The 15,140-nt window shown below is 37.8% G+C and overlaps 1 protein-coding gene across 3 annotated transcripts in view; it reads right to left on the reverse strand.

Moving 5' to 3' along the window:
- rhbdf1a (rhomboid 5 homolog 1a (Drosophila)) overlaps window positions 1-15,140 on the reverse strand; it is a 55,260-nt gene that overhangs the window by 12,625 nt on the left and 27,495 nt on the right. The window contains exons 2-8 of one of the 3 annotated variants that reach the window (XM_073856998.1): window positions 5,734-5,878; window positions 5,504-5,646; window positions 3,859-3,966; window positions 820-1,033; window positions 540-746; window positions 289-411; window positions 45-202 (exon numbers count right to left, since the gene is read on the reverse strand). In XM_073856998.1, coding sequence (XP_073713099.1) covers window positions 45-202; window positions 289-411; window positions 540-746; window positions 820-1,033; window positions 3,859-3,966; window positions 5,504-5,646; window positions 5,734-5,850 — 1,070 coding nt within the window. In that variant the 5' untranslated portion in view covers window positions 5,851-5,878. Of the gene's footprint in view, window positions 1-44; window positions 203-288; window positions 412-539; window positions 747-819; window positions 1,034-3,858; window positions 3,970-5,503; window positions 5,647-5,733; window positions 5,879-15,140 lie in introns of all 3 variants that reach the window. The other 2 variants (XM_073856997.1, XM_073857000.1) reach the window with 2 other exon arrangements.

Below are 15,140 nucleotides of genomic sequence, written 5' to 3' on the forward strand. Positions count from 1 at the left end.
ATAGATATTGTGTAATGCTTGATTTTGATAAATGTGAGACTCACAGCATTAAGTGACTCTTCTCTAACTCGCTCTTGTCCAGCGCGCTGCCCGTCAGCTCCGACTCATCCAGCTGTTTGCTGTCCACATCCTTCATGGTGGAGTCCGATGGAGACTCAAACACCTCATCGTGGAAAGTGGACATCTCCTCGTGCATGGCGTCCTAAAAACACAAAAAACAATCACATTAAAAAAGGATTTCCAAAACCAAACACACATACATGTGTATGTTCAGGAGCGTTTTCTTACCCTAGCGAAGAAAGATGTATCGAGTTCATCTGGAAAGTCCACAACGTCTTCCTCGATGAAGCTAGCCGGTGTGAAGCTGCGTCTGTGAGCTCGCCTTAGTGTGCCTTCTCGAAGCGATCGACCCTAAAGATACAAATAAATCTACATTTAATGAGGAGCTAAGCAGAAAGTTAACTAGATATAAAGTTAACTAGAGCTGAATAAGATACATCACAGAACAGGTGGTAAGAGGTAACGCTGTGAGTGCTCACCTTCACGAGAGCCGCTGCTGCTCTAAAGCTCATCTTGGCCACAGACTCGCGCTTGCGTCTCCGTGGGATGCGGTTCAGACCCGATCGCGAGCTGTTGAAGGAGCAGAGGGACGCACCACCGGGGGTGATGGGAGTTTGGGGCACGCTGTAGCCATCTACTTCCTCAACCATCCGAAACGCGCGACCTCGTGCAAGCGGGTCCACAATCTGATCAAATAACAACAAGAAGTCAGAAAGCGTGATTGAATGAGAACAGGTGCACAAAAAAGCATCAACGTACCTTCTGCATGCCATGCTGAGATGAGGGTACGTATAGAGGTGGGGGTGTCTCTGTGCTGGTCAATGATATGTTGTCCTGGCTGGGCAGCTCCATCTCACGGATCACCTGAGGTTTCAGTTTGCCGTAACGCAGGCTGCAATGTCGCAGGCTCTTCCTCTGCCATTTCTGCGTGGCGTCGCCGTCCTTACTCACCCCGAACCAGTCCGCCGTACCCCTGAGAATGAATAACAGAGTCCAGTTGGCTTTGGGATAATGATCCGGAGTCAGAAGTGCTGCTGTGTACCAACATGTTTTGGCAAAGTAACTATACACATGAACACAGCGGAAGATTTCAGAGATGTTGATAACACGGTCTCTTACTCTGTTGCTTACAGATGATATTTACAAAACTGTGAAAGTGAGCAAACTGTGGCAAACTTCTGAGGAAATAGTGAAGGGGCTTGCCCGGACATGCTTCAGAGAAAAGGGACCGGCATTGGGTAAAGTCCTGTCCCATACACATACAAAAATGAAACCAAATGCACACACACACACAGAATTATGAGATAGATATTTGAACCCTCAGCACAGCTGTTCGGACAAAAATGAAATGATGCTATTAACTGAATACTTTTGGTACGATATATATATAACATGATGAAACCGGATCCTTACCTAATATCCTAATTATAATGCATTAATGCAAATTGATAATTTTGACCCATGCAATGTGTTGTTGGCTATTGCAACAACCTGTAAATACTTATGACTTATGTCCAGGGTCACATATGTATTTATAGTGTTTCATGATTCATGTTCCAGTAAAACAGATCAAGAGTTTGACATTTTAAAGTCCTGTGAGTTATGCATTTACAAGTCATATCAGCAGTGCACTGAAAGTTTCAACAAGCTCCTTACAGGCTGCGTTGGTATGAAGTAAATGATTAACAGTGTATAGTCAAGCCAAAAGTGATGACAGGGGGGAATATTTGCTTTAATGAGGAGGAGTATGACGCGAAACATAAAAAAGACAGTAAACTTGGTTAAGGGTATTTATTTTACAAATGGATCACCTGATGCTGTACCATATTGTCGGGGCACGCTCACAAAAACCCATATAAAAATCAAGCTCACAGGAAATATTGCATAAAATTACTACATACAATGTAATCAGATATTAATATTTTATTGGTCCTCCTTTGTTTTTGATTACAGTGTATTGACTCACTGTAAATTCTCTCTGAAGCTGAGTTTTTATATTTATATGAAGTTATTTATAACTTCACAACAATATCTTCAAATAAAGGGCAAAGTTGTCTATTACCCCGGGGCTGACATCACTTTAGGCCATACTGTACATGTATAAATAAAAAGTTTGGTTCCAAAATGCGATAAACGCCATTAAAAAAAAAATAGTTACAGCCATAATCAGTATTGTATCTGGTCAGTATTAAAAAGTAAATTCTTCATTTTACGCAAAATCTGATATCCAGCGTGTTATTCTGTCATCTTTTCTCCCTTTTTTCCAAACGGTGACAAACGCCAGTCCTTCTTTTCTGCAGAATGCAATAAATCCGATCAACCAATCACAGGGCACCATTCCACACATTGTAAACAATAATGTTGGCGCTTTAAATACACAGAATCGTAGTTTTCCTCATCTACTTTGTACTCCGTGATCAACAAACAAAAATAAAATAGTAATTTTGATAGCATTGATAAACCTGTGGTGGTTTTCTGTGGCAGGGAAGAAACGTAAGCCATCAAAATTGAATAATTTACGTGAGAGGCACTTGAGCGAAGGAAAAATGCCGGCTGTTGTTTGTTCTCACACGACAGCATCAAGCTTCTGTCATGCTAACACATTGACCCAAAGGGATCTTATGGAAAACTTTCCATTATTTTACGCAAAGTCAACAAAAATCAAGAAGGACCAAAACATTTTACAGCTGATCGCTGTCAAAAAAGTTCATCGACGACGTCCCAACTGCAGCAATGACAGTGTTCTTAATATGACAAAGTAAATGTTTTGATTAATGCCATTAATGTTTATTTCTTTTTTTATCAGTGTATACCACTAGTCAACTAAATGAATATAACATGGCAAAGATGAATGCACATTTATATATTGATTTAATAAATGTATAGCATTATTTTAAAAAACAAACTGTTCATGGATTTATTGCATTTTGCAGAAAAATGATCCGTTTTTATAATAAATCAAATTAAGGATTTGAATTTTTTTAATGTTTTTATAACCTAAAGATGCTATGTGAACGTTTGTAACAGAAAATAGTGGTTTTCATTTTGTCACTTTCTTGGTATAGAAAACATGTTTTTATCGGAATTACTCAAAATGGATTTATTGCGTTTTGGAACCAAACTCTTCATATAACCATAAATGCTAGAAAGGCGTTCAGAAATTAACAAACAAACATACTATGTACATACACACATAATATAGTAAACATGTATACAGTAATGTTGTGTATGTGATTATGTCCATAATGCAATTGTATGGCTCTGATACCCAGTTGGTTTCCAGCAGACCACACATAAATGACTATAAATAGCCCATAACTCAATAGCACACCTGGATCAGCTTTTGCACTGAGAGCAATCTAATATCTCTCTATCTGACTCACTGCTGTTTTGCTGGCCAGCCAACAAACACAATTCAAATTGCATCTCGCATCTAGAGAAAAACAAATAAAGTCTGCCAGTCTGGGCATGATGTCAACGAGTGTAAGGATGAATGTGCAATGTAATTTAAAGTATGTTGGTTTTATAGAGATGCTCTAAATGTTTCTGTGATAACAAGCTCGGCTCAGTATACAAATATGGCAACAATGAGCCGCATAAAATGAGTGAAAGCATGGCAGTCATTAAAAGAATCTTTATTTGCCGTAAACAAGACTAAATAGTGAGGTCTTTTTGCATTGCAGTGTTGCTGAGAATGAAAACTATGTGAACAAGGCTCCAATGAAACTCATTCAGTCACAAATCTATGTGTGTCCTGTGTGTGCTGTGCGAGCTCCCTCGCCCGGCCTCTCGTGGTACCTGAGAAGAGTTCTGGAAAGGGACTGATGCCTTCTGAAACTGTGGCGCCCCGCCCGGTGACCCTTAATGGGCACAGTGTTAATCCTCTCAAAGTGCACTCTCCTGCTGCTGCTGTGGGCGTGACCAAGAGTGCGGGACGAGAGGAGGAGGATGTGCGGGACGAAGCAAGAAAGGATGAGAGAACAAGAGAGAAGAACAGAGAAGGAGGGTGAAAACGGCTGGAGATCTGGAGAGTCAGACAGCAAGATTAGCAAAAGGAAGGAAAGGTTATCACTCAACTATGGGGTTGAAAGTGAAAAATGCATGAGACACATGCTAGTCAAACACACAAACGCATGTGCATACACTGAGTGAAGCTGAATAATGTGCACAGAAACCATACAAACAGATGAACAGACGCTTATTGGTTTATCATGAAAAATGAAGCAATGAAATGAGGCATTTCAAACCCTCAAGCAAAAGAAATCACATGCACATTTCTGTCTCGGCACACAAATCATACTACAGGCTGGTAATATCAGCTGCTAATATGCCCTCCATTATAATGAAATTGCATCACAGACACACGTAAATCACACATGTAACAAAGCATTTCATATGGGATACATCTATGCACATTTCATGTAATTAAAATTCTTACAACAGCATTTGGCAATATGGATGTTGATGACATAGACATTGGCTCTGTTATAACCTAGCTGCACATGGCCCTGCTGACAGACTGCTGCCTACTTAGGTGGCATCCTAAATGGATACTCAGAAGTGACTGATTTGGAAACTCAACTCGCAATTGACTTAGGTTGGTTGGTTAACAATCTGTTTATCTAATAAATAAATAAATAAATAATATATTAATATATAGACGTTTCAGCAGTAACTACATAAAAGCAAGCGGCTGTCGTGGTCCGCACGTAACTTTCGGCAAAATCCGCTAAGAATAAATAACAACAAAGTTCTTCAAACGTATTTTATTTATATAACAAGCAAAAAAACAACACCTAGGAAACCAAAACATTTGTTATTTTCGACGAGGCATTTGTTCAAGAGATCCGTTTAGCAACTAGTCAGCCCATTAAAAAAACGAAACCGGAAGTAAAGTTCAGATCCAGACGTGTATCGCGTCAGCGCACGTGCGTCCGATTAAACCGTTTCAACGCTGAATAAATTATAGTACAATTATAGATTTCTCCCACTAAGCTTTTTGCAATGCATTATGGGATTGCCTCTATTGTAAATGATACATGCAGTTCTGCTTTTATTAACTTTTAATTTAGATTTAGCAGTATAATTGTGCCTTTGCATTTGAAGTGCACCTAAATGTGTGCACCTCACTAGGTTTACAGCAGAGCCATACTCCCATTTAGCACACACGGTTAAAAAATGGTCCCTAGCTGGGATTTGGGTGGTACCCTTACAAAAAAAAAAACTTTGCACATAAAGTGCATATTAATACCTCAGAGGTACGTATTGGCAACAAACGTACACATATCAATACCTAATGGTTCATATTAGGACCTTAATAAAGGGCACTGCCCCAGAGACAGATTGGGACCATTTCTTGACTTTTTTTGACAGTGTAGATATAAAATCTATCCTCTGATTTACTGGTCAAAGAGTACATTTACATAACAAGTACATGCAATACCTTTTGATGGTTTGAGTGATCGAAGACTGACGCTGGAACGTGGGTCGACGGTGGTCGAAGATGGAGTCGCGTGGAGGTGAGGTGAGATGGGACGTTTCCACGGGCATGCTGACGCTTCGGTGGAAACCTTGCCTCTTTACCGGCTGAAACACAGAGACACGTCAGAGCTCCAGACGGACAGCATGAAGTGATGGATATAAAGAAGAGAAGGTAAACAACACCTGTCGTACCTGGATGAAAGTGGGAGGTTCGTCCAGGGAAGCCTGCGCAGGGGGAATGTCCAGTTTGAGCCATGGTGGCTTCTTGCGCTGCAGGCTGCTGTTGCTGTCTCGTCTGGGTTCAGCCATGCTAACTGCCTCTCCCCAGACCTGCCAGCTACATAAGAGAAAGAGAGAGAGAGGTCAATTCTCAACATCGAATCCTACAGTAAGTTTTAACTGTATATTCTTAAATTGGTAGGCAGTATTGTGAATAGAATGGAATAGCCACATGAACAGTACTGTAGTATACTTTAGTATATTATAGTAATTACTTGTTATTGCATACTTCAGTAGTATTCTATAGAATTAATTATAGTGAATTGTAGTACTAGTAAATGGGTCATTGACAAAAATCTTTAAAAAATACTTGTTTAAAAAGAACACATCAGGTTTATTTCAATGCACATATTGTATTTATGTTAATTTTATGCAATAAAAAATTACATTTGCACAATTTTTACGAAAGTTAAGACTGAATGGACCTGAAAATGTCAAATGGTGTAACAGCCAACTGAATGAGAATTAAAGATTTTATCCACCTTGATGGCATGTAAGCGTAATCATTAAAATTTTTTGTAAATATAATTTTATTACTTATTTCTGTGCTGGGCAATGATTAATCGCATACAAAATTTTTTTTTACTTTTGCATAATATATGTGTGTGTAATTATTATATATATTTTAACACACATACATGTGTACATTTCAGAATTTATATATATATATATATATAAAATATAAAATAAATATATATAAAATAAATAAATATATATACACAAACACACATGTAAATGCTTCTTAAATACATACATGAAAGTGTGTGTATTTATATATACATAATAAATACACACAGAACACACTTGTATATTAATGTTACAAATCACCTTTATTTCGTATGCGATTAATCGCGATTAATCTTTGCCTATATCTAATTTTTTCTGCGTTTTTGTAATAATTGTCCTGACATATGCTGAAAACAGCTGTTTTCTAAATAATCTTTGACAAATTATGTAAAAATGTATATAAAAAAATCATATTACATTAAACTTAATTATTATATTTTATTCCAATTTTTTAATGACTATATTTATATTTGCATAAAAAAACTAGTTACACCACATTGACGTTTTTGCAATTATCCCCCAAATATTCTGTCAAAATGAAATAAAACCAGAAATTTAAGACTCGGTCCTCAAAAAAGAGAATGTATGCAAGTAATCTGCAAATTTATTTTGGAATTTTAACCCTTTTAGATTTTAATTGAACCATACGGACACAAAATAATTAACGTCACGTCATTGACCCAAATACTAAAAGTAATCATAAAGTACTAATGGTATATATACACTAATAATATATATAAATACCACGGTAAGATTCAAATATACCATAGTGTCTAGGATTAATACTAAAATACCACTGCCATGTTTTTTTTTACATGGATGTTTATTTAATTTTTAAAACATTGCTACACTGTCAAAAATAAAGGTACGAAGCTGTCACTGGGGCAGTACCCTTTAAAAAAGGTCCTAATATGTACCATTTAGGTACAAATATGTACCTTTAAAGTACTAATATGTACTCTTTGGGTACAAAGGTCTACCTTTTTGAAAGGGTACTGCCCCAGTGACAACTTTTGTACCTTTCTTTCTGAGAGTGTAGAAATCATACAGCTACAAATCCATGAACACACTTGCTGAAAAACAAGGGCATATGGTGCTTAAAAATATTTGGATATAACCGATGATTTGTTGCTTTACAGACCATTTTAACGGATGCTTTCAAGACAAATCATTCCCGCAGCTCCATCAAAAATCTCATTATATAAGCCAGCTGGATAATATTGCCTTGATGACATACTTAAATCAGCAAATAAACACAACACTGTAGTTCAAAACATCACAGTTTATATTCGAGAGGCAAAGAAATATGAAAGGATACAACTGATCCGAAACTCACATTTTTCCTTGGCCATCCTTGGCCATTAAGCCCATTTTATTTTAAAATACTAATAAAGTATTAAAGTAATAACGTAAAACACTTTATTGTTCTAATGTGACCTTATTACATTACATTTAGCAGAGAGGCATCCACTTAAATGGTTAAATTGCACTTTATGAAAAAATTCAACTAAACCACATTTGAAAATGTTAAATAAAATGATATTTGTCACTATTGGAAAGTCAAATCGAGCACAGTGCACTGTGGGATACATGTATGTTTGTTATGCCAACAAATGAAATGTCATTTGGGTATTCCATGTACAGAAAAAAATTGCACACTACATTCAGTAATATACATACTTAATACTGTAGTACAGTATAATATGATTATGCCATGCATAATAAACAGTCCATGCTATGCCACAAGGTGGCAGTGTTAAATCCACTTAACCTTACAGCTGTTTGAAGAGGAAGCCACAAAATGTAAATAAAGAACAGTTTCACATCCAACACATGCTCAACACATTCGCATACAGTCACTAGCTCAGTAAATATTTCTACTGTGGGGGTGGAAAAGTTTATTGTAAATAATTTAAGCTTAAGCACCACTGACTTTAAACCACCCTCTCATTATATTGCTGCTTTGTGGCTGAGCAGGAATTTACTGAGGGGCCACTGCATCCTCCAGCCATATATCCCATCATGCTCCACAAAACAGTGCACACTATGTACAGAAAGCAAAGAAACACTCCCTGCGTGTTATATGACCAATCATAAGTACAATTTAGTTATAGGAAACTGTTTGTTGATGTGTGACTGTTAATGATTACAATGTTGAATAAAGCAAAAACGTCACCTCCGTTAGAAAAATTAAAATAATGGATATATAAAAATTAAGCAGGTTTAATTGTTGGTCAGAAATATGTTGTTTAATTGTGATTTTAGTGGTCACACTACACTTTTCATTCCACTGACATCCATTCATACGCATGCAAATGCATCAGACACAAGCTCGTGCAAAGATATTTCATTGCATACCAAAGTTCAAATCTGTTGAACTTTAACCCGCAAATGCATATCATCTGGAGATATATGTGACCAGTAGAAAAGGATTTTGGCTAGATGAGATACACATACACCCTAAATCCCATGAAATGTTGGGTTTAGGCCGGGTAAGGTTTTTGGCCGTTGCTGTATCCCTTCTAGCCACAACTGTAGAAAACGAGTATGTCAAGGCATGACGGCCTTTACATTTTCATTTAGCAGATGCTTTTACTCAAAGCAACTACCAAAAAGCAAAAATGAATAAAGCCAGAGAACTTGTGACGAACCGCTTTCCACCCATATTCGCAGTAACATTTGAAAAATATTCGCATGGTCAACGTCTATTAGTGACCGCCTCTTAACTATGATTTTTTAAAATCTTTTTTTATATTTTTTGAGATAACTGTATTTCCCACTTACATATGTAGGACTGCGTCCCTTGAAATAAACATTGCACACTTTCAGAAAGGGACTGTGGTGTTATACTAGTACTTACACACTCCTTTTATCTATGCACTAGTGTCAGGGTTTCCCGTAGCACTTTGCAGTTCGGGCGGCCCGCCTAAACTGGGAAACCCTACCGCCTTAACTAGGTCTTTCGCTGCACAAAAGGCCGTCAAGTGCATCTCAGAGAATAGCGCAGACGCGCTTCACACCGCGAGCGTGCACGGCCAAAATGAGAGAAAGCTGTGGTCCGTCACTGTCTGGAGAATAACAAGCCAAATGATAAAACATCTCGGAGAATAGCGTGGACACGCTTCACACCGCAAGCGTGCACGCGCGCCACACGGCCGAAATGAGAGCCGTTGTCCCTCAATGTCTGAAGGATAGCCAATTGAACAATAATAATGTAATTAATAATGGAAAATAATCCGTTTTTACAATCTTCGCATACCATCGTTTAGTTTGTGTTTATTAACCCTTTAGTTTCACTTCATCACGCAGCTTTTCCCGTTAGAGGTATCTGTGAAAAACATTTAATTATTAATAATCTAGTATGTGTTTTCTGTCATAGTTTCTTCATAGTTTTGAGTGTTTTAAAAAATATATTTTCATCATGAAGCATATGCCCCGCACCCAACCACCCGCCCAACCCTACCTCCTTAACTAACACATTTTCTGTGGGAAACCCTTAGTGTATATACTTTCCATAAGAAAAACAGTACATACTTTTAGTGCAAGTATGCAAATTGGACACAGCAGTTTACAAGAGCAGGGGTTTTCAAACTGGAATCCAGGAACCCCCAGGGATCTCCAGTAAGGGGTCCTCATAAAATTTCAAACGAAAATAGACAACGCAAAAACTGTGTAGCTAATTATTTAAGTCTATAAACAATTGACTGTCTTTATAATACCACACTAACTACTCATCTAACACAGTTTACATAATTCTTAATACAAAATACAGCTATAAAGTCTTTTTTAAGAAAGGGGGCCCCTCTCCTAAAGGTTTGTCATATGTGTGTATCCCTGCCATAGTAAAGTTTGAAAACCCCTGGTCTTTAGCAGCTGGATTTAGATCAGTTCTTCATAGTACAAATTTTAGTCTGTGTTGGACTCGGGTGTATTTCATACCTATTTTAGGATCTTGTTTACAGGTCGGGCTGCAGTTTAATGACCCGGCAGACCTCTACTACACACTTAATCAACTCTATTCTCTATTGTCTAGAGGGAACCATTTGCAGGGCAGCATGACTGCAAATTATAGATATAATTGCCATATAATTTAAAGACGTAGCAAATGACTTGCCACAATGTTACAACCATTAAATTACCCATTCAATTACATCTCCATAATTACAAAACTATAACTGATAAAAGAGTCATTTGTTTGCAGCAAAAAGTTTTGTTTGTTTATTGTCTATTTATTGTCTTCACATTTATGACTCAGGAAAAATATATTTTCTTGAGTTTATATCATTTAGATAAAATTTTACATTATTTCAATGCCACTGCTGAATGTACAACACTGGTCAAAAAATACACAATTCTTCAGCGACCCATTTTTATTCCCAAAGCCATTTACTATATTTATAGAGTGATCTGGAAGCAAAGGTTGTCATTCTGGGCTATATATTGACCTCGTGGGAAGGCATCTAAATCTGTTCTTGGTTATACTTAACAAAACACAGATTTAACAACACACACTTCTCTTTTAAGCCCACGTGATGGAGTGATGATGGAAGCCATTTAGGAACATATAAATCACAAAAGTTCAGTAGCAGAACATCAAGTGCAACCATAGTCAACATTTCAAGTATAAATTCATAAAATTCATTGCTTATCAACAGACCCCGGGCATACAAAAATCACCCCGTGCTTAAAGCGTGAAAGCCTGACGCTCGTGACGGATAGTGTCCGTGAGAAAGTGTCTGTCTGCTGAAAAGGAATGTGGTTCGATATCATCGCCGACCTTTTAGTCTGGTGCGCTGTGATGACTGAGAATACACAGCAGACAGGAGAGAAGCCCCCGCTTTGAAGAGACCCCGCTGGGTCGTGCCAATGGTTTTCCACCACAGACCACCGAGGAAAACACAAAGGAACCACATGGCAGGTTTAATATCTCAACACAACCATTACAATAATCTAACTGTGACATTCAAGTTTATAAGAACTCACGATGCCTCATTCTGAATACTAGCGAATACGTTTGACATAAAGGCTTTATACACGTACGCAAGGGTCCACATACAATTTTTACCATCAGGAGAGTGCGCTGGATTTTTGTAACCCAGCGTAAGTTTTGTGCCTAGGTCTCCCATGCGTGCAAAGGAGAATGTACATGCCAGGAGATGCATTGCATTTTGTTGCAATGCATATGCGTTGAACGTTTTTGTGCACATGAAATAAACTATGGTTTGCAATGCTATGCGGTCCACCAGGCTTTAAAGGATGTGTTTGGGCTACTAGAAAGGCTTGGGTGTAACATGAAAGCTTCAGGATTCCCACACGTCAGTTAACTTCATATTCAAGGACCTTTCAAGGACTTTCCCAGTCCAATACCATCAAATTCAAGGACTAAATGTGGGGACACATTTCAAGTGAGAGCAAGGTTACATCGTATTACGTTTTAAGATACATTGTTACAGTTCCCTTTCGAGGGAACTCGCGCTGCGTCACTGTGGTGTCAATTTGGGGATGCTTTCAAGGGTAAGGGCTGAATGTGTATATCAAATTCAACCAATGGTGAGGCTTAATGACAAAGACACGAGGGACATGGGAGCCAGGAAGTATATCGCCATCTGAAATATTGCCAAAGACGGTGTTACAGGGATCCAGGAAGTATGGCAAGGGAGACGCAGCGTCTCATTCCCTTCTCAAGGAACAACAGTTACATACGTAACCCGAGACGTTTTCATGTGTCAAACACAACTATGCAAAAAATCATTTTGGTATGAATCAACATTCACATAAAGAAGATATAAGCATTTAAAGAGAAAAGTTTAGCACGTGTGCTTAAAAGGCTAGAAATTTGTATGATATTATCCTACACTACACAGGGAATAATGTGGATTTTTTTCCCCAGAAAACCCATAAAATGGATTCAAGCACTTTCAATGACCTGTATATCTACGCATATATATTTTCAAAAACTTGAATTATTTCCCCCAGCTTCACAAACTTTCAAGGATTTCAAGGACCCGTGGGAACCCTGAAGCTTCCTGGAGTAGAAACAGACCACCATGACTGTTTAATGTCTATATCAGTATCCTCGTTCATCTCATTAATCTCCCCACTTAATCAAACCACTGAGCTCCCGCATGCACAAGACCAATCAGCCCCAGGTCTGCACATTGCATTGTGGGATTGCAGTAATTATCCTCTACAGCAATGTCATTTGACTCCAACCCCTGCAGCAGCGGTTCATGAGAAACTAATATGTAGCATGTGCCTCAGTCTCTCCCACCGGCTGGATTTATGTTGCAGATGCCATAGGTTCGTTTGGAAAAGAGCTGATGTTACATTCCCAGCAATCAAGTCAAATCTTAAACATTACAGCATCCATCTACCACACAAGCATGCTTTTAGGCTAAACGTCATGTTGGTTTTTCTTGCCTGTGCATGCACTGATACTATGGAATTCATTGCAAGGCTGCACATGTCTGAAATCCCCAAGAGAATCTCACAAGGCCAGCTGCGAGCGGAGCTGTGGGTTTTGAAAAGCTCCCTAACGATCACCTGCTCTGTCATAAGCATTCACTTTCGGGTTGTGTGTAAACAGCTAGCCTTATGTAAACAGCTTAACAATGTATCATGACATGTTTACCTTTATGAAATTGTCTGGTGACACTTGAGCAATAACGAAAAGAGTGTATTTACCGAAATGTACAGTCATTTTATCAAAAGTGAAAGCAGATAGGGACCGGTGACTGTCATGCTGCAAAAATGACTAAACAATGTAATTAAATTACTCATAATATGACTCATAGTTCAAATCTTCTAAAGCCACACAATGCATTGTGTTAAGATAGAGCCACACCAAAAGATTTTTAAAAATCTTTTCAGATTTTCAAAATGCGAGAGACCACAAACATACTGAAAAAAAATCTATGATTTAACAGTTTTGTTTCTACAGTGTGTGGACTGCCAATATGTGCACTGAAAAAATTATTCATTCAATTTACTCAAAATTTTTAAGGTAAGTTGTTGCAATCAATTTATTTAAGCTACATTTAAACAAAAAAACAAAAAAACCTTTGTTTAAATGTAGCTTAAATAAATTGATTGCAACCACTTACCTTAAAAAAAATGAGTAAATTGAATGAATAATTTTTTTCAATGTGGTCATCACATCTTTAAATTCCCTTCACACAAGTTCCCAAACAACGTCTTAACGGAGAACACAGAAAATCTTGCAGAAATCTTGTGAGTAAATAAACATGACGGACGCCGGGTATGAAGAAATGTCGTTAATCAGTCCTTCCAGAAAAACACTGAGTTTTTTTGTGATTGTTGCGGGCAAAAATCCTCGATTTTGCGGCACGTTTTCTTAAAAAATGCGATGGAATATGCGGGATATTTATGCAATGGAAGTACGGGAATTTGCGAAAATTGCTGAACTTGCAAAAACGGCGGAAACTTGCAAAAGCTGCAATGATGTTCACGTCACATAATCACGTCACTTCATAACGTTCCCATGGCAACAGAGGACACGGCTGCGCTTGTGTAAAGTAAATGCAACATTTTTCAACTTTCTGCTAATATATATGTGACTTTTTGCTACGAAAATGCGGGGATTATGAAATCATGCAAGCCCCGCATATTTTGTGCGCGGAAATTTGTAATTAATGCGGCGAAAGTGCGTCGTATTTGGAAAAAAATGCAGCCCTGCATAAATATGCGGCCTTTGGCTGATTATGCAATAAATCGTGCGATCGCACAATCGCGTTTTTCTGGAGGGACTGGTGGACTGCTTTTTACATCTCTGATGTCCATCTCACTTTGGACTGTGCCACTTTGGTTTCATCTTTCATCAGTTTGCTTTCTTATTGGGTATCGTTTTGTTTCACGTGATAATCTACAGCGGGCATGTGCATTTGTCCTCGAGGTTCCCCACACAAACAGGATTTCTGATCGTAGATATTCAACATGATGAATCAGGCCCGGATTGGCCATAGGGAGGACCGGGAGAAATCATGCCCAAGTTGATTTTGTCCCGAGTCTCGACCACTTATTGAAAGAGTTCTTGCATTAGGGTCCAACATCTAAAACACATAAAAACACAGGACTCGCCGTTTTCTTCTGCTTTTTGAAGCGATTGCCTGTAAACACGAGTTTTGTTTCACACGTGTTTATATTTGAGTGCGCTTGCCGGACGTCTAAATTTAAGATAAACTTGAGCTTGACTTGATACGAACAGCCTCTAAAAGAAAAAGATCTACAAATCGTATTTTTTTAATATACAGTAAGTCATAGATGTAAAAATAAATTGGCTAGAAATAGTCAGAATAAATAAATAGTCATTATTTATTGTCTATTGCAAGAGGAACAAAATCTATTTGATGTATAAATCATGATGTTATTGGAAAAAAGTAAGTTTCATATGATGAATATGATGTTTACTAAAGTAAACATTTTTTTGACACAATGTAGGCTTACCTTACAGTATTTGGCAATATACATGATCTAAGTACTCCATCTGTTTCCCCTGCATACTTGATAAATCTTGCTTTTGTATTTTATATCAAAGGTTTCCTGACTTTTTTTACCCAACAGGTACTCTCAAGAACCACCTTTTTTTTTTTTAAATAGGAATATAGGGAAAACACAAACACATTTGTTCCCTTTCAGTAGTTTTTAATAAGTTTAATTGAATAATATTAAAATATCTTATAGTACAGATGCACGATTATGGTAAAAATCATAATTATTTAGGCTACTGTATTTGC

Source organism: Misgurnus anguillicaudatus, chromosome 19 (assembly GCF_027580225.2).
Source record: "Misgurnus anguillicaudatus chromosome 19, ASM2758022v2, whole genome shotgun sequence".
NCBI lineage: Eukaryota > Metazoa > Chordata > Actinopteri > Cypriniformes > Cobitidae > Misgurnus > Misgurnus anguillicaudatus.